The sequence below is a fragment of the Pollicipes pollicipes genome, unplaced genomic scaffold (genome assembly GCF_011947565.3).
Source record: "Pollicipes pollicipes isolate AB1234 unplaced genomic scaffold, Ppol_2.1 Scaffold_7261;HRSCAF=8764_pilon_pilon_pilon, whole genome shotgun sequence".
Taxonomy (NCBI): domain Eukaryota; kingdom Metazoa; phylum Arthropoda; class Thecostraca; order Pollicipedomorpha; family Pollicipedidae; genus Pollicipes; species Pollicipes pollicipes.
In genome coordinates, this window is record NW_023597054.1 from 7,699,961 (window position 1) to 7,721,307 (window position 21,347).

Sequence of the window (21,347 nt, forward strand, 5' to 3'; positions counted from 1 at the left end):
GTAGGCCGGGCAGCGCGCGGGGACGTGCGTGCGGCCCGCCGCCAGCCGGTCACCACCTGTGCGGCGTGCGTGCCGCCGGCCCGGCACACAGCTGGCGCCGGGCCGGCCGCCGCCGCCCGGCGCCGGCGGAGAGGGCGCGCGCCGTCCCAATAAGGGAGCTGAGGCCGCGCCCGTTATGTATCGGCAGGCGTGAGTCCGGCCGCCTGCCCATTCAAACGTCGACGGGACGTGTTCGCCGGTATGCTGATGCACGCTGCCGACACGTCACGGTGGGCTGGGCGCTCTTGCGCCGCTTGTGGTGAGGCAGTGGCTCGCACTGCTGTGTAATGGACGAGCCAATGTTCAACGGGCCATCTTCACATTAAGCTGGTATTCAGGGCGAAGGCCGTGTAAGGTCTCTGGGGCTGCTGCAAATAAAATAACATGCTCCTGCCCGCCCGCTCGCCAGCAGCGAGCAGCGCTGGAGTCGGACCGGTTGGGTTTGCTTCCCAGTCAACTGCCAAAAGCGCTGAGCTGGGGGAGGGGGCTGATGGCGGATGGGTGTCGCCGGCGGACTGAGGTGCCGTCTGGAGCCTCGTCCCGTGCGCGTCCGCTGCCGGTGCGGCCGAAGCAGTGGGGCGACGGGCCGGATCGGGTGGACTCGTGCCGCAGCCGCGCGCAGCTAGGACGCCGCCATTACCACCGCCATACTGGGCACGGCTGGACAGCTCGGTGGATGGTGCTACCGTCGCCGTTACCGCCCGACTGATGACGGGCCTGTTCGGCGGATGGGGTGTCGAAGTGATGTATGGTGCGCCACTGTACTGTCTGCAGGCCGAGGGATATGCTGCTGCGATGTGTTGCGGTGGGCGGGGAGGCTGAGGTCGGCTTTGGACGCGGGCGCGCCTCCCCAGTGACTGGCGCTCGTGTCCAAATGCAGTACAGTTTGTGCGCAGTCTCCGTGGGCGTGGATTGAAAGCATCAACACGATGCTCGTATTTGCCCTTGTTAGTAACGTTAATCGTCCGAACGTGTTCGTGCAGGCAGCACTTGTGACCTGCACCGGCTCACCGCCTGCCCAAGGCTGGTCTGGCGTACCGCAGATCTGTGAAGTCAGCCCCCGCCCCGCTGAACACGCCCACTGGTGATTCACCGCCACCGCGCCCACGCGGGGCCGCCCCTGTGTGGAGCGTCGCCGGCGCCGCCCGGTCCGCTAACCCGAGCCGTGTCTGTCGCAGGCTCGGCCCGCTGATGGCCACCTTCGACCAGGTGAAGGAGTCAGGCCAGATGATGCCGACGGCCGTGCTCTCGCTGGGACCGGCCGCCGACGGTGAGTCGAGAGTCGCGGGGCCGGCCGTCGTCGCCGCCGCTGCCGCCCGCTCACCCTTCCGAAGCACGCGCGGCGACCATGGCGGTGGCCGCTGCGTGTTGTAGATCCTATCGAGCGCGTGGGCTCAAGGCCCCGCAGAACCTGTCGTAATAACGCCTTGTTTGTGCACTTGGCGCTTCAAAGTGTCGTTGCCGGACCGTGTCTCGTCGTGTCTTAGCTCGGGCTCAGCGTGCGGCTGCCCAGCTCGCTCGCGTCTGGCGGCCAGATGCGCCACACCAGCCAGATGGATGCTGTCCCGACCTTGTCGGATCGGGCCGGCAGAGCGTGGGAGTCGGGCTGGGGTCGACGCGCAGCCATGTGCATGTGGACATCTGTCGGCGGTGCGAACGTTCCTAGTTTATGCCTGGGTCGCTAGGTGTCAGGATGACCTCGTCAGCCGTCGTGCCCGGCGGAGCCCCTCCCCTTTCCCTGCGGACCGCGCGCTACAAATGGAATTGGAGTGGCTGCGACGCGTGCGTTGCCATTTTCTCTTGCCAGCTGGTGGAATATTGATTCACCGACCGTCATCACGCTGGGCGGAGGGCAACGTACTTCCGCTATGGACCCGGGGGCAGTTGTGGACGCAGCGTACTATCATTGAACACGAAAGGCTGTTTTGTCGCTGCTCGTGGCTCAGTAATAGGTGGCGTCTGACGTTGCCCGTCATTGGGGTCTATTTTTTATGGGTGCTACGCGATCACAGGTTTGTAGTTTGTCTAAGGGAAATCGATGTGAAATGCGTGCGGCTTTAACCAATCACCGTGATGATGTATGTGTGCGTGGGGGGGGGGGGGGAGGGGGCGCTACTGGTGCGTACGGCACCAGTCCAGCCTCGATTCGGAGAGCGACCACCATTGAACCTATATTCCTATTCCTATTCCTAAGGAATAGGTAATAGGATAGCCGGCCGCGATCGCCTCGTCCTCGGCCTTGGAGGACGGCCTGGCGGGCAGACTGGTTCCCTGACGTATCGGTCGTTGGCCGCTCACCTGATCGGCGGAGGCACTGGCGCCTCACCAATGAGAGACTGCTTGCTCCGCACACGGCCTGATGTACACAGATTGTGGTGCTGATGCTCGAAATCGCGGAAGCCGATACCCGTTAAAAAGGGGGCTGGCTGGTCGGCCCGCACAGTCGCAATTCCAAACCCATATTTTCTAGTGCTATTTAAAGCGATTCCATGCCAGTTGGAGGCCGGTCGTCATCATCGGCATCGGCCGTGGTGCTGTCACAATCTGCGGTGGCGCCCGTGTGATGCTTCACACTAGCTGTCGGCAACATCAAACCATCGAATTTGGGGTGTCGGTAGTGTAGTGGTTAACGCGTCTGCGTTAACCACTGCGCGTCTGGGAAACCGGTGGTACGGGGTTTGATTCCTCGCGGTGCCCGTCCTTCCTGCCAGGGTGAGAGGCAGGCGACGCCATAAACCCTCAGCAGTTGAGTGCGTCGTAAAGCCCCAATGACACACACACACACACACGCACACACACACACACACACACACACACACACACACACACACACACACACACACACACACACGCGCGCGCGCGCGCGCACGCACGCACGCACGCACGCACGCACACGCACACGCACACGCACACGCACACGCACGCAAGCCATCGAACTGGCCCGTGAGATACTGAGGTAGTTCGAGCACGCAACGTTAGCAAGGTAGATGAGTGGCAGTAGTTCAGAAAAGCTGGAATGTGATCATTTAATGTTAGTGTGCTCGAAAGCGTGAACAACGATGCGACTCGATTAATTACATATGCATGATATGCCAAGCACTTAACCGAAGTGTGCTCCAGGCAGAAGCTGCATGCTAGTGAAAGCTGGGAAGCTCTGCCGTGCAGCCTTCATGGTATTCCGTGCTGCGCTCCCTTCCTGCACTCGTCCGCCCGCCTGCGACACACGGCCTTCCAAGCGCCTGTGGCGCCGAGCGCTGCGGGTAGACGGCAGTGTCATACGGTGGAGAGTGCCACCTTCTCATGATGTCACGCCATCGCCTCCCCCTTCCTGCCGTCCTCTTCCCTCCCCTCCTCCCCATTCCAGCCTCGTTCTGTGTGCACGGCCTCTGGAGACTGGGGCGCCACCAGTCAGCGGCCGCAGGGCGAGGGCGAGCCTGCCCCGCCCTGCCGGCGGCGCACCAGGACTCGAGCGCGGCGTGACTGCGCTGCCCGGAGCATGGCGCTGCGCCACCGGCTGCGGGCTGTGGCAGACGGCTGTGGATGGTGATCACGGTAGTGATCGCGGCGTCTCTTCGTTGTGCGCCCGTGGCGCCAGGGCTGTCCGTGGCCTGCTCGTGGCGCGAAAGCTGCGACTGGCCGCTGTGGAGCGCGCTCGGCGACAGTGGCGGCCGGGCGGGCGTGAGACGCCTGGCACGATGGCGGCCGGGACGGCGGTGCGTGGGAACGTCGGTCAGGTATGGAGGCGGCCGGTGGGTGCTGCGTGGCCGCTGGTCCGCCGGCGGGGTGTCCTGCCGCTGGATGGACGTGGCCAGCCAGCAGACCGTTGAGCCGTGCCGGTGGAATAGGCCCGTGTCAGCCGTCTCCGCGTGAGACAGCTCGCAAGCATCAGCCGTGAGAGCTGTTCACGTGCGGTGGTAGGCAGTGCGACCCTGTGTACGGGCTCGTTCTACGGACGGTTAGCCTGGACGCTGGGATGGCTGCCGCCGGCGGCGGGACGAGCCAGCCTTAGCGGGCAGCCGGACGGCTGGCGCCACCTGGGCTCGGCCCAGCCGTCAGCTGACTGCCGCCGGCCCGGTCCGGCCGGAAGCCGGCCGCTTCCGACCGGTGGGGAGGCTTTCAGCAGCTCGTGGTGCTCCCGCTATCCGGGGGTCGGGTGTTAAAGTCGCTCTGGTCGTGACACCGACCATCATGACCCGTTCGCGAGTGATCGGCGGCGGTGCATCCGCCGGCATGACGCGCACGTGGGGACCACCGGTGGAGCGGTGTGTGGTCGGCGAGGGAACACCTGGGGCCGGCCGGCGGGCGATCGCAGCCGCCCCGCCCCCTCGCCGGCTCTATTTCTGTGCACGTGTCGCACGCCGAGCCTCATCATGTCGCCCGGGCGTGTTGTGCGCCGGAGCGTGTAAAAATACCGCCAGCCCCTGGACGGCTAAACGGGCGTGGAGCAGCGGCGTGAGCTCTGGAGCCCCGGCTGCCGGCCGCCAGCGGCGGCGGCTCGGGCCGGAGGGCACCGCCGGGCACCCGCACAACGCGGCACGCGCATCGCAGCGTATGGTCACCCGGCTAACCTGACCTGACCTGACGCGGACCGACTAGAACTGACCTGGTCGCCGTCGTGGTATAAACCTGACCTGATCACTGACGTGGTCTTGACCCGAGCTGACTTAATCACCTCTGCAGCGCACGCAGCGCGCGCCGACATAGGCGGGTCGGACGTGGTATGCTTCAGCCGCCAGCGGCACGCCGTGTGTCTCACACCGGCCGTGTCAGCTGGGCCGATACTGTTTGTTCCACCCTCAACACGACTAGGGACTTATATGGAATTGAATTGAATATACATGGCAGTCGTTAAGAAAGGATATATAAGAACAGTAGAAATGTTTTTACTTCGACGAATCTATGACCAAGGTCCGTGACCGAAATTTCATTCAAAATACGTCTTTCGTAACGGCTATCGCCATATAATTGCTGTAAGTTCGTCTCAGTTGAATTAGATATGAGCACGCCTTACATTTTATAAGCCCTATCATTTTAAAGTTATTTCATGAAACTGTGGTTTTATATATTGGTTTTGGACTCCGCAATTACCTAGAATAGGTGTACTCGTGTGGTGATTCAAAGACCTCTCAAAAGCCACAGCAAGCAGCTTCGCCAACTGCGCGCAATGGCTGCGGCGTGGACAGATGTGCTACGAAGCGCAGATCATCGCGGTCCACAGTGACCGATTGAGAATCATTTGACCCACTAGTAAAAGAACAACGGGAGACACGTCCCCCAGATTTGTCAAAGCGGGCCTTCCTTTTCATCGGTGTTGGCCTTAAGATATTCTTTTGCACCTGTCCCCTAAAAACACGGTTTTTGCCCAGGTTTTCCCATCAGATCGCCATCACCCCTGGAGTATGTGGGAGGGACCACACCGATGATTTGGCCCATTGAGAGTTTATTACTGAAACGTCTGCAATCTAGCTGCCGTCCCTTCGGTCAAATGCATAGAATGCAAGGCGATCATTTGGCGTGTCACGACTCGAGAACCGCATGTGAAACGTTCACCACAGGCAATCGTCATGGCGTTATATGGCCCGATAAAAATGCACCGATGTTATCTGGCGAAGAGACGCCGATTCATCTTCCAAATTATAGTTGGCACCACTTTCGTGACTAGGTCAGCATCCATCCAGCAAGCTGGGGATGTCCGTACCCCTGGTGCCGCTCTGGTGTCGCTCTAGCAGTTCACTGAAGCGACAAAGCTTATGAGAATTGAAAGCGCCTTTTCGGCGCTTCATCGGGCCCTAAGCCGCAGGGCCTGAGCTGCAGAGGGCAGACTCGCCAGCCTTCGAGACGGCAGCGGAGGGCGTGAAGGCGCTGCTCGGCTCGGCGACCGAACGTCTGCGGTGTGAGGTTCAGTCATGCGCTTAGTGGCCGCCGTCGGGCGGGCGCTGAGCCGCGGCCGTGACGCCCGCCAGTATTCGGATTTGGTGTTGTCCTGCACAGCGAAGTGTTGCGTTTCCTGGTGCTGTCGTGCTGTGCCGGTTGGAGCTGGCGCCGTGGCCGCGCCGGTCTCCGGGCCGCGGGCTGGTCTGCGGTCGTGCCGACCTGTCGTGACCAGCGGTGCGGTATTGTCTGTACTGGTCCCGGCGGTCGGGCACTGGGGGCGCCGGGCCGAGGCCAATGGCGCTGTCGCACTCACGCCCTGGCGGTGTGCCCGCCCACCGGGATGGGAACTCGGCCGGCGGCGTGGCGCCGGGTAGTGACGCCGGCGGCTTGTCTCCGCCGCCAGCGGCAGCGCGACTGGCCCCGTGTGTGCGGGGCGCGCGCCCGTTTACACCACGTGGCCGGGAGCCGGCCTGGCGCTGACCAGGCGTCGGGTGATGCTACCAATGCCAACGGCTTCGGGCGGTCGGATGCCGCCCGCCAGCGACAGCGACGCCGTGGCCGGGGCGCGCCCGGCCGGACCTTTCGCGTCGCCTCCAGCCGCGCTGTCGGCCTGGGTCGACGCTCGGCCGCGCGGCGCTCAGTCGGTCGGGGTGCGGCACGGCGCGCGGACCTGGAGCGACGAGTGGACGCGACGCGGTTCGAGGCCAAGGCCTCGTGTGTGACGCGATGCCGGCGTTCCCGGCCGATGACACCAAGAGCGGCGACGAGGGCGTGGTGCTGGACGAGTCGGCCGACGCCGAGGAGCCGACCGGGAAGGCGACCGGCCGGCAGCGCAGCCTCAGTCGTGAGGCGCGCGACCATCGCGGCCCCAGCGCGCTGTGGGACGACGGCCAGGAGTGGATCCTCATTTTTGATCGGCTGCTACAGAGCCCGGCCCGCAGCGGCCGCGAGTGCGCCTGTCGGCCGCGCGAGCAGCACCGTGAGTTGGAGCCGGGCAGGCCAAACGCTGGCGGCCGGTGTTGACCGCGCCTGGCTGGCGCCGTCGTGCTGCCGGCCCGGTCTTCGACACCAATACTCGCACTGGCTGCTGACTCGCTCTGTGCACACTAACACTTCCTGACGTCAGGGACGTGACCCGACCTGGCCTGACCTGACGTAACGGAGTCCCCTGCCGTAGCTCTCACTTCCTTGTCGCTACCGACGTATGAGCGCCGCCGGTGGCTAGGCAGACAGCTGCTGCCACGGCCGTGATGAACGCGAGCCGACCTGACCTGGCCGGCGGCGTCGGCCGGCGTGACCGTCCGTCAGCTGGCGTAGCCGTCTGTCATAGCCGTCACTTCAGACACGCCCAGCCCGCAGCTGGAGCCGAACGGTCCCGATGTGGCTGGCGACAGATGCGTCGTGCTGTACTGTTTGACAGCCGAAGTCGGCTATCACGATCGGCCCGGCACGGCCGTTCCACTACGTGCCGTCTGTTTCGAGCGGGCCGTTCGAGAACCGGGAACGGAGCCTTGAGCCAACCTGTCGCTTGCGACCCCGGCTGCCGGGCGGCCTGCGCGGTCAGCGAGCAGCGTGTTTGTGGAGTCGTCGGCTCCCGGACGGTGTGCATCGCTGGACGGTGGTCGCTGGCAAGCCCCAGGGGGCCCGCTGGCGCCGACCGGTCCGGGTGTATGCCCCCCCCCCCCCCGTGCGCTGTGACAGGTGACTGGTCCGGGTGTGTCGCCCCCATGCTCGGTGACAGGTGACCGGTCTGCGTCATGAGCCGTGTTTACGTGTTAGTCACCTCTGTGCACGGGTGGCGCGTGACCCCTGTATGCGCCATGGCTGCAGAAGCCTCGATTGTACGCTGCGGCGAGGCCGGTCGCCTGGGTTACTGGTCCGACACGGTGTTTTGATACCTCCGGTGTGCGGGACGGACAGGTAACGACTCAGTCAATTCATGAGCTGGTCAGCGGGATGCCGGTGTGTCCCCCACCCCCCGGCCCGCTGTCACTGGAATGCATGGTTGAGAGGCAGCGTGGTCTATTTTACTCGGCCGCGCGGGCCGTGGCCCGAGTTGTCACAGGACGCCAAGGCGGCGGTATGAGCCTTGAGCGCCGGCGACGCGGCTGTTCCCGGAGCCTTGCCGCGGCCCCTTTAATACTACGCACCGAGGCCCGGCGGCAGGGCAGGCGGCCGTCGCCTGGCGCTGCTGCCCCGCGGACGAGCTGTGTGCCCCAGCCGCGCACGTTCCTGTCTATCTGAGGTGCGTCTCAGCGGCGGCTTGTGAGCAGTGGGCGCAGGGAGGCGCGTGCGGCGGTGGCGGCGCGGCGTGTAGGCTGACGTCGGCACGGCAACGCCGTCGGCCGCTCTGGGCGGCGGCATGCGCCCGCTCTGGTTTTTTTTTTTTTGTCTCGGCGGTGGCGTGGACGGTGCTCCGGTGACGCAGCGGCTCTCACCGCGCTCCCATCAGGGGTGACGGTGTCGTCTGCCGAGGTCGTCTGTCACGCCGTTCCGGCGCGGCTCTCTCGCCGTTGAGCGGCGTGTCAGCGCTCCCGCCGCGCGGCCGGGTCCGGTGGCTCCGCTCGTCGGGCTGGGGTCGGGCCCTGACCGGTGATCTATGACCGCCTGCAAGTAACACCAGCCATCCGTCAGCCCAACTGACGCGGCCGGCAAATATGGCGCGACTTGATGGCGCTCCACGTCTGTAGCCGGTGCCCCATTGCCGACCGCGGGGTCGGTGTCGGGCGACCGTCCTTCCCCATATCTGGGGCACGTCGGGGGCCCCATATCTGGCACCCGACGTGCCCCACTTCTACTGATGGCCGCCAGCGACGACGTCGTCTGCGATGCGTGCTTTGGTTTGATCTGTGCAGATCTGCGCGGCCGGCTCTGACCGGCGGCCGGCTGAACGGCGTGCCCTATGGCGCCTTTCGCGGCGCACTCGTAGTTCAGCGGCGTGGAACTGCTACCGAGCATCCGTCGGTGCAACGACGACCGCCCGTCTCATACATCGTACGCGCCGGCGCACGTGGCGCACGTGACGTGCAGGACCATTGTGCGACACCCGCCCGCTGTCATCTGCTGTCAATGGCGTGATGGGGACGTGCCACGGTCCGGCCGACGTGTGAGCACGGCATGGCGCGTGAAGAGGGCGCCATTCGTCGCGGCTGGCGCCGTCTGCAGCCAGGACGGCCGCCGCCGCCGCCGCCGCCGCCGCCGACGACGACTCATGCATGTACCCGGTGGCCGTCCGATGTCTGGTGGGCGTGCGATGGCTGGGTGGGCGCCTGGTCGTGTTGGGGGGGGGGGGGGGGACACGCCCTCAGCTTCGCCGCGACGCTGGGGACACGCCCTCAGCTTCGCCGCGACGGTGGCGATACGCGGTCGTTAGCGCCTGTGGCAATGCGCGGTCATGGCCGCCCGCCGGGTCAATACTGTTGTATCGCCAAAAATGGCGCAGGATAACCCACGGGGTCACTTATCATCAACATAGTTTGGAACGCGACAAGTAGGCTCGCTCTGCTAGCCAGGTGATGTCCACTAAGCATTACCACATTCACTAGTCTTCCGGATCTTGCTGCCAAAGTTACACTCTACGCCATTACAACAAATCAAAAATGTTCGGAAGGGCTTCATGTCGCCAGATCGGTCACCTTTTGGCGAAATGGGCCGAATGATTTTGCTTTCAGAAAGCTTGGATGGGCGGAAACCCAACACCATTCATAGGTTGTGATAAGATTATCATCACGTGTATCCTGCTCATTTGTCACGTTTAAGCAAGGTAACGTTGCATTGTGTGGCTCCTTGGTCCCGTGCATGGCAGGGTAGTATTTCTTTATCCGTTTTACTTGGTCCGTGCCAGGTAAGATAAGCGCAGGTGAGCGTATGCACACATATAACCGCGATCAGTCACCACGGGTGCGGTTTCTCAGTTCAGTTTGGGACGCTCCATCCTCCCAGCATGGGCCAAATTTGGGGGGAAACCCGTTTTGGGCGTGTTTGGTTAGGTCTAGCTATTTTCTACTTCAGCCCGCAGCTTCTTTTGCGAAACTACGCCCCTGCAAGTGGCACACCAACATTAAACATAAACGCGCGCGTATATCGTGTGGAATTAGTTTGGAGACGAGAAGAGAATCTAGCGAAGATCATCACGACTGAATGCATACCGGAAGCCCGTATTTTTCCACATTTTCCGGTGTACTCCCTGGCGTCATGGAAAAGCTGCTGAACAGCATTCACTGTCACTGACGTGGTGCATCCGCAGACTTGGATCTCGGTTTGGGCGCGCGTGCGATCTTACAGGAGGTGGCATGTTGACCAGTCTAGAGGCAGCCACCCCGGTAGTGGGACGAGTGGCCCTGCTGGGGCGCCTCAGGCTGGCGCGCTGGGCCTCAGTCCGGCCGCCCCGGCAGTGGGCGTGTGGTTCTGCCGGGGCACCTCAGGCTGGCGGGCGGTGCCTCGTTCCGGCGTGCTGTCACGTGCAGGCTGCGCCGCCGCCATCCGTGTCCTGCGGACCCGGCCCGAGCCGAGTCGGGTCACCGGCCTGGCCGTGATGCGTCGGCCGGCGGCCGAATGATCGGGGATGGGATGTCAACAGTGCTTTCCACACGGTGTCACTGGATCAGATTTAGACTGAGTGGTGCTGCGGCCAGTGGTAATTGAGCGGCGGACGTGCTGGCTGGTTGGGGTTGACACGCGCGGCGTGACCTTCTGCCGTGCAGTGATGTGGAACATGACGCCTCTCCGCCGGCGTATGCAGCACTGGCGTGCCGAGCACCGCGATCTGCCAGCCTTGGACCATATGCTTAGTTTGCGTGCGGCTGTGCCTTTGGTTGAAGGGACGAAGGGAATGGAGTAAGGCGGGGTTCCCCGTGCTGCATTTACCTTAGCGGGTGAAAATTGCGGGTTTTGAGTAAACTCCTGGTAAAAATGGGTCGAAACGGTCGTGGGAGAGTCATTATTTGCTTCATAGGAGTTTCTGCTGCCTGCATGCATGCATCCGTGAGGCAATGACATGTATGAGGCTCTAAATGGCGTTGGTACTAGTACCCACGTTCAGCCGTGGCGTGCAACGGAGGCAGACTTACTTGGCCTTCCCGCACAGGTGTCGTGCGCACTCACAAAACACACCCGACGTTCAATTATCCGAGTGGTGGTGCGCGCTCACGCTCACATTTGTGGATTGCATTATGGCGCACGGCTGGTGCGCCGGCTCCGTGCTCGAGTTCTCGAGCACGGCGGCAGTGCCCCACATCCCCGGCCTGCGTGGCGGGGCACGGACCCACTCGCCGACTGCGTGTGTTGTCTGCAGTCGAGCTGCTGTAGGATACTGGCCGGAGCTAACGAGGCAGAGGGAGAGAGAGCACAGCGACTTCTGGGAGGCCGGCAGCCGGGGCACTAACTACTCTGTAGATGTGCTGTTCACGGTGGTCGCCTCCCTGACCTCTCGGACGTGTGACGTTACAGCAAACCATGACATGCAAACGGCAATATGCGGCAATATTGGGCGCGTAAAAAGGGATTGTGCCGAGACCCGAGTTAGCCCCAGTGAGCTGGCGAACCGTCTCCCCGTAACCTGAGCCCGGGGCCGGCCTGTCTTGGCCGCTGCACACACGAGCCGAGCAGGGAGCTCGGCCCGGCCCAAGCGTGGGAGAGGAGCGCGTGGCGCGCCAGCGGCTCCACGCGCGCCCGTCTGGCTGCCAGCCGGCCGGCGGGCACGCCGCGCCTCGTCGCTCCCGCCCGGCGCTCAAGGCGGCTCGGCCGGCACACGACACTAGGGCATGGAGGCAACGACACCAGAGAGTCGGAAATCGCTGCTGAAACCCTCCCAATCACTTGCTGGAAAGCTCCGCCCTGACTTGAGCACATCATCCAAGGAATGGTACCTAGGAACCAAACACGATAGCGTTAACACGCGCACTTGAAGGTCTCTGAAAATCTTTTCGTTCTTGAATTTGGCTTATTCCATCACACCACCAAGATCCCAGAAATGATGGAAATTCTTAAGTTGGGATGGAATTCACATTTTAAAATTTGGTGATCCCAGGTCATTGTTTTGTCGGCCAAATCAAGTCAGATGTGTTCAAAATTTTGGTCAAGGCTCTAAAGGCCTCACTTGAGGGGGACCAACGTAGGTTATTCAGTATCTAAATGATTGATAGGTCACCACTGAAGCCACAGCACATTAGCGTTGGTTCGGGTTATTCAGTATCTAAATGATTGATAGGTCACCACTGAAGCCACAGCACATTAGCGTTGGTTCGGGCTATGCTGTATTACTGGTTTCGCCCACATTGCCATCGATTTCGCCCTGCCTTTGTCGTCCGGGCCCGCATGTTTGTAGGCCTCGATAGTTTCCCTAGCTTTTTACTGTTTTTTAAACGATACGCTGGTATGACATTTGAGGGCAACCGAAAATAATCTAATCCGCCTTTTTATTGACGTCTACTAGTCAAGATATATTTATGAATAGTCAAGCCAGCAAAAGATAAGACGGAATTGATCGGACTGAATGTCCTCAAAGCTCGAGGCATGGGACCGTGTTCTCTTCTGTCGGTTGCGGCCAGAGGAGCGTTGCATCATTTGTTGGCTGGGTGTGGGGAGCTGTTTGTGAGCGGAGCTCTGTCGCGTGCCCGCGCCCACTCGGTCAGCGCCCAGTTGGCGCTAATTATACATCTGGCCGCCGGAGATGGATATCGGACCGCGTCTTCGACCGGCTGCCGCCGCCGGCCCACCGACCGGCCGGCCGTGGCCCGGCCCGGGACGGGGCTGGCGGTGGCTGGCACGGGATGATCCCGACCCCGGTGACTGGCCCCCTCGCCTCATCCGGCATGTGACCTTCCGTCGTCTGCCCCGCAGGTGCCAAGAGAGACGGCGACGACGATGAGGTGGACAGAATGGCGGTAAGTTGCGCCGCCGCTCTGCTCCCACTGGCCGATCCTGCCCAGCTCCCGCAGGCTCTGCATGGGTGCCTTAGTCGAGTCCGCTCATTACCATGTAAATGCGCGCCGGGTTTGGTGGGCCGGCCGCGCCCGATTTGGTCGCTGGCCGCAGGTGATCAAGACTGGCGGCCGCTCCCCTGTGCCTGCCGGTGACAGGGGCTGTCCTGTGGTCAGTGTCCATTGCGGGCGCGCTGACAGCTGTGGCTGGCCGATAGCGGATGGGACGCCGGGACGCTGTGGAGGACGCCGTCTAGCTGCATATAAATACTTGCTGTAGCGACCCAGGAGCGCTGTTGGATGGACTGGCACCGAAGCTGGTTGTCTTGAGCAGTCCTGGCTGCCCCCCGGCAGTGGTGGTACAGTTCGCCTGTCTCCTGATGCTGGCGCCACCGAGCGCAGTGGAACGACATGACACAACGCAACCATTACGGCCGGAGCACGGACGGACGCGGAGCGGAGCACGGACGCGGGCGGCCATGCTTTGAGTCTGTCTGTCCTTGCTCCCCGTGTCCTCGTGCTGTGATGGGCGACGGCGCGGACGGAGCCGAGCGCCGCTGGAGTGGCGCCGCTGCGTTCCTGCAGGCTAGGCATGTTTCACGCCGCTGCGTGCCGCCGTCGCTCCGGCGTTTGACGCTGTCGAGCCGGTGGGTCCGGGTGGCCGGTGGGCGTCGGGCCGTCTCCTTGCCTTAGTAGCCGGACGGCCCGACGCGACCGCGCCGGTCGTGCCGTGCCGTTAAGCCACCGCGGGCTTGTTTGCAATCGGCTGGCGTCGGGGCGTTTGGTCTGCCTGAGCTCGGCGTGCGGCCTGGCCGCGGCCCCGGGCCGATTGTGTAGCCGTCCTTGACCGGTGGCCTGGTCAGCGGGTCTGGTCTGGTGGCCTGGTCAGCGGGTCCGGCGCTCCGTCGGCGCCGGGACCACCCCGGCGGGGCGACCGGTCGACCTCCTCACGGGCACGCTGTGCTCTGTTCCCTTTCATGCTTGCTAGAATAGCATACCTACTAGAGATAATTCATTGTCCCCCTGGTAAGTTAATGTTCTAGGATATGCATGGGAGCCCCCGCGTGCTGCAGAAGTGTGACTGGTCCAGCGCTGTGTCGCCGTCACTGCTGCCTCCGGTTGGCGTGTATCTGTCGTAAACGCTCGCCAGGCCGACGCTGAGCAGCAGCGACTGCGGGTCTGAGGAGCTCCGTACCGGCTGGGCGCGCCCGGGTCGTCGCCGGCGGTCGCTGGTGCCCAGGCACCGTTGCTGGCCGCTGCGTCTCACTGGTGACCTCTCGGCGGGCCGGGCCCGGCCGCCTCGGCCCGCTGTTGTGTGGCCGGCTGTTTGTTTGCGTGTGGAGGCGTGCGTGTGTGCGCCGGCGGTGAGGGAGGTACTTCATGTCCGGCGTGCAGCTGGAGAAAGTGGTCAGCGCACCGCCCTCGTCCCTTCTCTCTCACCGTGATGCGAACACGCTCGTGAGTTTGTCACGCTGTGTGCGCCTTCTCCTTTTCTTCGCTGCTGTTGTGCGTCTGGGCGTGCATCTCCATGTCCGCGACTTTCTTTGGCAATCCTCTCTGTCTTTGTCTCTTTGCTCCGTTCCTGTTGTCCATTCCACTCGCTAGTCAGCAGATCTGTCGGGCTCCGCTGTCGCACATTCTATGCGTTCTCGGCCACGTGTTTTCCAACGCTCCCACACAGTCAGGGTCGAGGCGACTGGCGCTGGAGCGACGTGACACGGCCCTCGGTTGACACTGCCACCATCTGACAGCCTGCGCTTGGCCCGTTACCACCGCTCGGAGCCGCCACCTGAGCTGGCGCAGCCGATGACGCGGCCTCCAATCGAGCTGTGCCCACGCGGTTTGAAGGGCTCGTTGTTTGTCGCACCCGTGGCGTTCCGCAGCTGACGCGGCCTCCAAGCGAGCTGTGCCCACGCGGTTTGAATGGTTCGTTGTTTGCCGCACCCGTGGCGTTCCGCAGCTGATGACGCGGCGTCCAAGCGGGCTGTGCCCACGCGGTTTGAAGGGCCCGCTGTTTGCCGCACCCGTGGCGTTCCGCAGCTGATGACGCGGCGTCCAAGCGGGCTGTGCCCACGCGGTTTGAAGGGCCCGTTGTTTGCCGCACCCGTGGCGTTCCGCAGCTGATGACGCGGCGTCCAAGCGGGCTGTGCCCACGCGGTTTGAAGGGCCCGTTGTTTGCCGCACCCGTGGCGTTCGGACAGTGTCGACCGATTCGCCAGAACAATGCATTGCCTCCACTTTAACATGGCGGGTCGTTCGATGTTGTCTTCGAATCGCTGTAAGAATATTTGATCAGGATTGGATGCAGCGTGTGCGAGTGCATTTATATATTTCGCGAAACGGATATTGTACAGACGCGGTGTCCGTCGGATCATGCCATGTGGTGGGCACTGGTTTTTCCTAGACGGTGTTGGAATATGAGTTGTGCGGGATGTTCGGTTCGTCCTCTGAATGAGCTCCGTTCGATTGTGTGAGCACTGTACGGACAAAGCCGTGCGGTTGAGAGTGCAAGGTCATGCAGGTGGTGTTTCACTGTTGCCGATTGCAATCGTCGATAACCCGTGCATCAGTTGACGCTGTAAACTAATGCCCGCCTCGTGCACGACCGGCGCTTGTGTGCCGCCGCGCCGTGACCCGACCTGATCGGCCGTGTGACTGGGCCGGACTTCTCTCTGTCCGCAGACCAAGTCGGTGGCGCCGCGGACGTCCAGCGCGCCGCCCAGCCGCCGCGCCCCCCAGAAAGCGGCCGGAGCCAACGGCACGCTGCCCGGCGGCGGTACCAGTGAGTGAGAACCGTCCCGGCCCGGCCCGGCCCGGCATCAGCACAGCTCGGCCACGTGTGCGCGATGGACGGGGTCTGCTCTCGCCTGCTGTGAGGGGGGACGCCACCCGCAGACCACTGCGCCATCTGCGACTCCGCTGGGTCGTCTGACGTGTCCGCCTTCGCTGTAACATGCATGCCGCTGCTGGTCTACTACTCTGCGGAGTCACTCACTGTCTCGGCTGCTGCTAGCATGCTTCGCTTGTTCTCTACTGCGCTGTTAAGTGTCAGCTGCAGATGTCTGTCGGCTTTACTTTCCTTCTGTTCGTACGGTGACTGAATGACCGCGGCCGTCTCGTTGCCACCGCAGGCTGCCACACATTCGCGGCAGCTCAGTCGGCCCAGGCTGTTGTCGTCTCTGCCGCGCTTTGTAGCGTATTTCAGAGGCGGCGGCCGCAACGCTGGCGCTGGCGCTTGACCTTACTCCGCCGTTCACCTCTCGCCACCCGTATTTTTCGTTCACCTCTCGCCACCTGTATTCTGCATTGCTGCCGCAATGTGGCCGTGCAGGCGGCAGCGTCGGAGCGCGCGCCGGGCCGCGGCCGGCGGAGGTGCAGCCCCTTCTGCCTCGCCGCCGTGTCGGGACAGCGGCCGGACGCACGGCGGCCGGGCCCCGGTGTGGACGGCGGAGCACGCCAGAACGTGTCGAAGTCAGTGCAAAACTCGCGCATCGCCACGGACACGTCTGGCATGTGGTGTATTGGTAGAGAGGTGACCCTGCTCTAGCTGTCTGGCTGACTTCTTTGCTGTGACTTTAGTTTTCTGTGGAGTAGGATATGAGGCACGGGAAGAAAAAGCGGGCGAATCTTCGGCATTCTTCGTCGTGTTTGGAAGAGACGAGACAAAAGCAAACGGAAAAAGAAGAAAGTGACCAAAATGTTCACGATTACCGCGGGTGTTGGACTGGCAGCTTCACGCGTATGCCAGTTTGTCGCGGGTGTTATTAAGCTGTCCTGCGGTTGATCGCAGTTCAACGCGCACTGGCCCGAAAGGTGTTGGCACATTGGCTCGTTTCCCTGCCTTCTCTCCCATCTCTGTATGCATTCAACGCACCGCGTATCAGCAGCAGCCTCATCCTACAACACTGCAATCAACAACAGGCCTGTGGAGCACTTTGCTAGCTTTTCTGTGTCACCTTTGCGGTTTAAAGTCTTTCTAAGATGCTGTTCGTAAGATTATTCGTCTCAAGTTGAGTCTTTTTTTCAAGATTGCCTGAGACCGGCGATATAAATAGTTGGCGAGAGGTGTACGGCCGGGCTCTGACCACCTGAGCCGGCTGCAGCGCGGCGCGGCGCGCTGCGGTCTGCCGTCGCGCCCGTGAGACGCAGCGGCCCGCTCGACAGTGGCGGCGCGGTCCAGTGTCGTGATCCAACAGTGGCGGCGCGGTCCAGTGGCGTGATCCAACAGTGGCGGCGCGGTCCAGTGTCGTGATCCAACAGTGGCGGCGCGGTCCAGTGTCGTGATCCGACAATGGCGGCGCGGTCCAATGTCGTGATCCGACAGTGGCGGCGCGGTCCAGTGTCGTGATCCAACAGTGGCGGCGCGGTCCGGTGTCGTGATCCGACAGTGGCGGCGCGATCCAGCGTCGTGATCCAACAGTGGCGGCGCGGTCCAGTGTCGTGATACGACGCGCGGAAAGCGGGCCGCCGTCGGAACCGGGCGTGCCGAGGCCGACTGCTGGCTGCTGCACGCGCGCGGGGAGGGCGGAGCGCGCGGCGACCGGCTCCGTCACAGGCACCTGGCCGATGCAGGAGATGCCTCGGGACGCGGTCTCTCGGCGCGAGCGGCTGGCGCCCGCCTGGCCGGCCCTCAGAGGACCAGCCGCCGGGTCAGGCGGCGTCGGGCGGCGGCCGTCGTCCGCTGCAGATCCGCGCCAGATAAACGTCGGCCATCAGTGGTAACAAAGGCGGCTGGGGTGCGCGACCGGAGCCCAGTTAGTTTTTGCACGCACGCAGGGAGGAACAGGCGTGCGGTGGCGCCTGGCCGGCCGGCTGGCCGCGCCAGGTGAAGGGCTTCCGGGTCCTTCAGAGCTGCTGTCTCCAGTGGGGCATATACGACGGCGCCGCAGTCGGTCGCCGTACGGACGCCCCGGGATCGAGCGCCAGTTGGTCTCAGTACGCGCTCGTAAAGCCCCAAAACGCCATTGTCCGGCCGGGGCGTAGTTTGTTGGTGTGTAGAGGTCCGATTGTCCCTTATGTGAAGGCCCATCCGTTGGCTGCCTGAAGGGATAGTCGGTCGCCAGCTGGTGGCTTAGAAGCTTTCTGTACGAAAACCTATGCCATATTGTTTTTGCCAAATGGCGGCCTAGTCGGCGCGCCGGTGGGTCCGCATCTTGACAGACAGTCTCATCAGGGCTAGGGATCAACCATAGGACGGTGAGCCACCAGAGCGAGCTGCTTCACGCTGCCCCAGCTGGTGGCTGCCGTGGTGGTTTGGGCGGCCGTGTCGCTGGCTGGCGGCCCAGACGGCGGGGTGGCGGTGCGGCTGGCTGGCCAGGCCCGGCGTGGCGATGGGCCATCGGTCGGGGGCACGGCCAGCCGCTGCCGTCGCCGACCGGCACCGACCACCAAACTGGCGCTGGTGCGGACGTGCCCGGACGGCGGTGCCTGTGGCCAGGCCCGTTAGCCATCACCCAGTCACATGCTAGTCCTATTAGCGGTCGTCCACAAACCTTGGCAAACTACCACAAACTGCGGGTGCCCATCTTTGTCCCTTTTTCGACTCCCCATCCGGTTGTCCAATGATTACCCGGGGCGGAAAGGTTTCAGCATGATTTGTAACCACACCCGAACCTAGTGTAGCGCTGTCCATCGCTGTTACGCTGTTCGTCGCTTTGTTGCGCCTCGTTGGTGCTCCATCGAACCCCGTCGGCACTCCTTGCGTGTCGACTATTGACGGACGTGCGGTTCGCTGCCGCTGATGGGTGGTCCGCCCGCGCCGCAGAATAGGCCGCCGCTCTGCATGTGAGCGGGACTGCCGGTGTGCCCGTGCTTTGCCGCCAGCTGCTCCCGATGGCGTACTGGTACCGCAAAGTGGTGGCTAGTACAGCCTAGTTATGGTGTTTGCTCGCTGCTTGCACACCACGTGCGCTCTTTGAACACTTGACATGCGGAGATAAAGCCTCGCCATGCGAGTCCGCTCGCTTCGATGGCTTTTACTCTAGCGCCACACGAGATGGAGTGGATTCCGCCCGCTTCCATGGCAGCTTGGAGATCCATTGGCTGTGTTTACGTTTTACCCGGCGTTTCGCCATCTCGTTTTGCTGAACGTTTGATGTCCAGGACACTGCTGGTTTTCTCGGGTGAATGGACTCCTTTCTTCTGTCACTGGCACCAAATCATCGTTATTTGCGTGCTTCTGGAGCCACTACGCACGTTCACGTAGTTGGGCCTTGGTCATATCCTGCTTCGAGGTAACTATGGGATCCTATATGTGTATTTGCACAGTGCAAATACTTAAAAGACCGCTTACAGGTACACAGTGGAATCTCCCCTCGCTTTATTTTTAGTGCATAGTTTGTGGAATGCGTGCGTGTGAAGCACGCATAACGGACAATGCCGAGTTACTAGTGCAGCATCCTGGCTTTGGCTCAATTTATACATGACCTGGTGTTATCCAGGATTGGAATTTGTTTCAGAATGTGGAGAAAAAAACGCGTGTGTCAAAATTTCGACTTGGCACCTGTGTTCCGAAATTTTGGCGAGAAATGGTGGCGGCTTTGCTCCTGTAGCGCGAGCAGTAGCTGTGAGCCGACCTGTGCTCAAGCCCTCAGCTCCGAGGCTTGCCCCGGGATAGGCCCGAGAACCCGTTCTAGGTTCCGGTTCACTGCACAGCTGGCGCGGCACCAGTGGTCACTTGACTTGCGCCTGGTGCGCCCGCGAGGCCGGCCGTCCCCAGGGTGGGGCCTTGTCCCGCCAATTTAGCACACTGTCAACGCCTGCAGGCTGGACTATTCGTCTGGTGGGTAATGCTTGGAAAAGTCTGGGAGAGCGCTTCAGCTACAATACAACGGCCATGGCGGGCCCGTACTCAAACTTAGTGTATGTAAATTGCTCCATCAGCTCTCAGAGATTATACTTACTTATACTGCTCAATAGCTCGTATTCTGGGGCATACTGTGTGTGTGTGTGTGTTTGTGTGTGTGTGTGTGTGTGTGTGTGCGTGTGCGTGTGCGTGTGCGTGTGCGCGCGCGTGCGCGTGCGTGCGTGCGTGCGTGCGTGCGTGCGTGCGTGCGTGCGTGTGTGTGTATGTGTGTGTGTGTGTGTGTGTGTGTGTGTGTGTGTGTGCGTGTGTGTTTTGCCTATGTCGCAGATGGCCCACCCGTCCGTCGTTCACGCTGCTTGGTTCTAACCGTGCCGCCGGCTTCGCTGGGTAGCTCGCAGCCTCCGCCGCGCGCGTGTGGCCGGCGGCGATGGAAGGCAGCCCGCTGCCGCCGGCCTGTGTCTCCGCATGGCGCCGCCGGTACCGCTAACGGCCCCACTAACCCCCCTCCCCCTCTCCCTTGTCGCCGGGCGTGCAGATTCGCGGGTGCGAAGGGTGCCGTTGCTTGTCTCCGGAAAGTCGACCACCTCAGCTGCGCCCGCCACAGGTACGCGTGTCTTCAGGGCCCCTGGCCTCAGCTACGCCCGCCACAGGTACCGATGTCCCTAGTGCCCCCACCACCAGCCCCAGCTGCGTCTGCCACACGCACGGACGTCTGGAGTGCGGAGTTACAGGTGATATCGAGATATGGACGTTTTAAGTACGTCTCGGACGTATTGGCCGCATGTCTTCAGTACCCCCACCTCCTCCCAGCGGTGCCCGCTGCAAGCATGATCATCTGTGGTAGGTCCAGCGCGGCTATGTCAGGTGCACACGTCTGAAGCGCAACTGAGCTGCGTCCGCCACAGATGTGGACGTCTGGAGCGCCTGTCCCATCCCTGGTTATGTGGATGTCTTCAGTGCTGCCAGCCGTGTCCGCCCCAGTTGTGTGAGTCTGCAGCACGCTCAGCCGTGTCTGCCCCAGCCGTGGCCGACGGTGTGGCGAGCTGTTTGGACGGCTGGGCCCGTTTTCAGCGGCCGGCGCGATCGACGAGGCCATGTTCATCTCGGCGTTCGAGGACGTGCCCAAGGTGCAGATCTTCTCGCCCAAGGACCTGGAGGAGAACATGATCAAGATCCGGGACACGGTGAACCAGCCGTCCAATGCCTGGGACAAGCGCATCGAGGCCGTGAGTGGGGGCCTCCGCAGACCCTCGCGTCAGCTGGCGCACCGGGGCGGGACGGGGGGCTGCAAGGACACAGGTCCATCTCAAACATCGCTTTAGGCGATTTTAGGTGATCTTAAGCGATTGTGTTATAGTGGCAAGGATTGTGTGTGCCCGGTCCCGTCGTAAGAAGAAGTAGTGATGTTGTCTTTTTTTCATCGCGGTTTTTGCGATTTTTTTCAAGCGTTGGAGCGACGTTTTGCCGCATTGCCATCAGTACGCCATTTCTTTGATGAGATATGACCTGGCTGTGTTCATTTGGTCACAATTAGCAGCCGCTGCTGGCTGCCACCACTTGCCTGCTCCCAGCGTCATACTGAAGGATGACACGACTCAAGATGCCTCCTCCTCCTCCCATCCTGGCCGTGATCATGGGCTTGGTGGGCGCCGCGCTCGGTCGGCGTGGCCCGCAGCCAGCTGCCAGCCGGCGACGGTAGTGCAACTGCA

At 62.4% G+C, this 21,347-nt stretch overlaps 1 protein-coding gene across 9 annotated transcripts in view; it reads left to right on the plus strand.

Annotated features, from left to right (window-relative positions):
* LOC119112796 (CLIP-associating protein 1-A) overlaps positions 1-21,347 on the plus strand; it is a 59,565-nt gene that overhangs the window by 19,471 nt on the left and 18,747 nt on the right. For 7 of the 9 annotated variants that reach the window (XM_037237075.1, XM_037237077.1, XM_037237080.1 and 4 more), the window contains exons 6-10: positions 1,218-1,309; positions 12,754-12,797; positions 15,516-15,615; positions 20,174-20,242; positions 20,710-20,864. In XM_037237075.1, coding sequence (XP_037092970.1) covers positions 1,218-1,309; positions 12,754-12,797; positions 15,516-15,615; positions 20,174-20,242; positions 20,710-20,864 — 460 coding nt within the window. Of the gene's footprint in view, positions 1-1,217; positions 1,310-6,563; positions 6,893-12,753; positions 12,798-15,515; positions 15,616-20,173; positions 20,243-20,709; positions 20,865-21,347 lie in introns of those variants that run through there. The other 2 variants (XM_037237082.1, XM_037237079.1) reach the window with 2 other exon arrangements.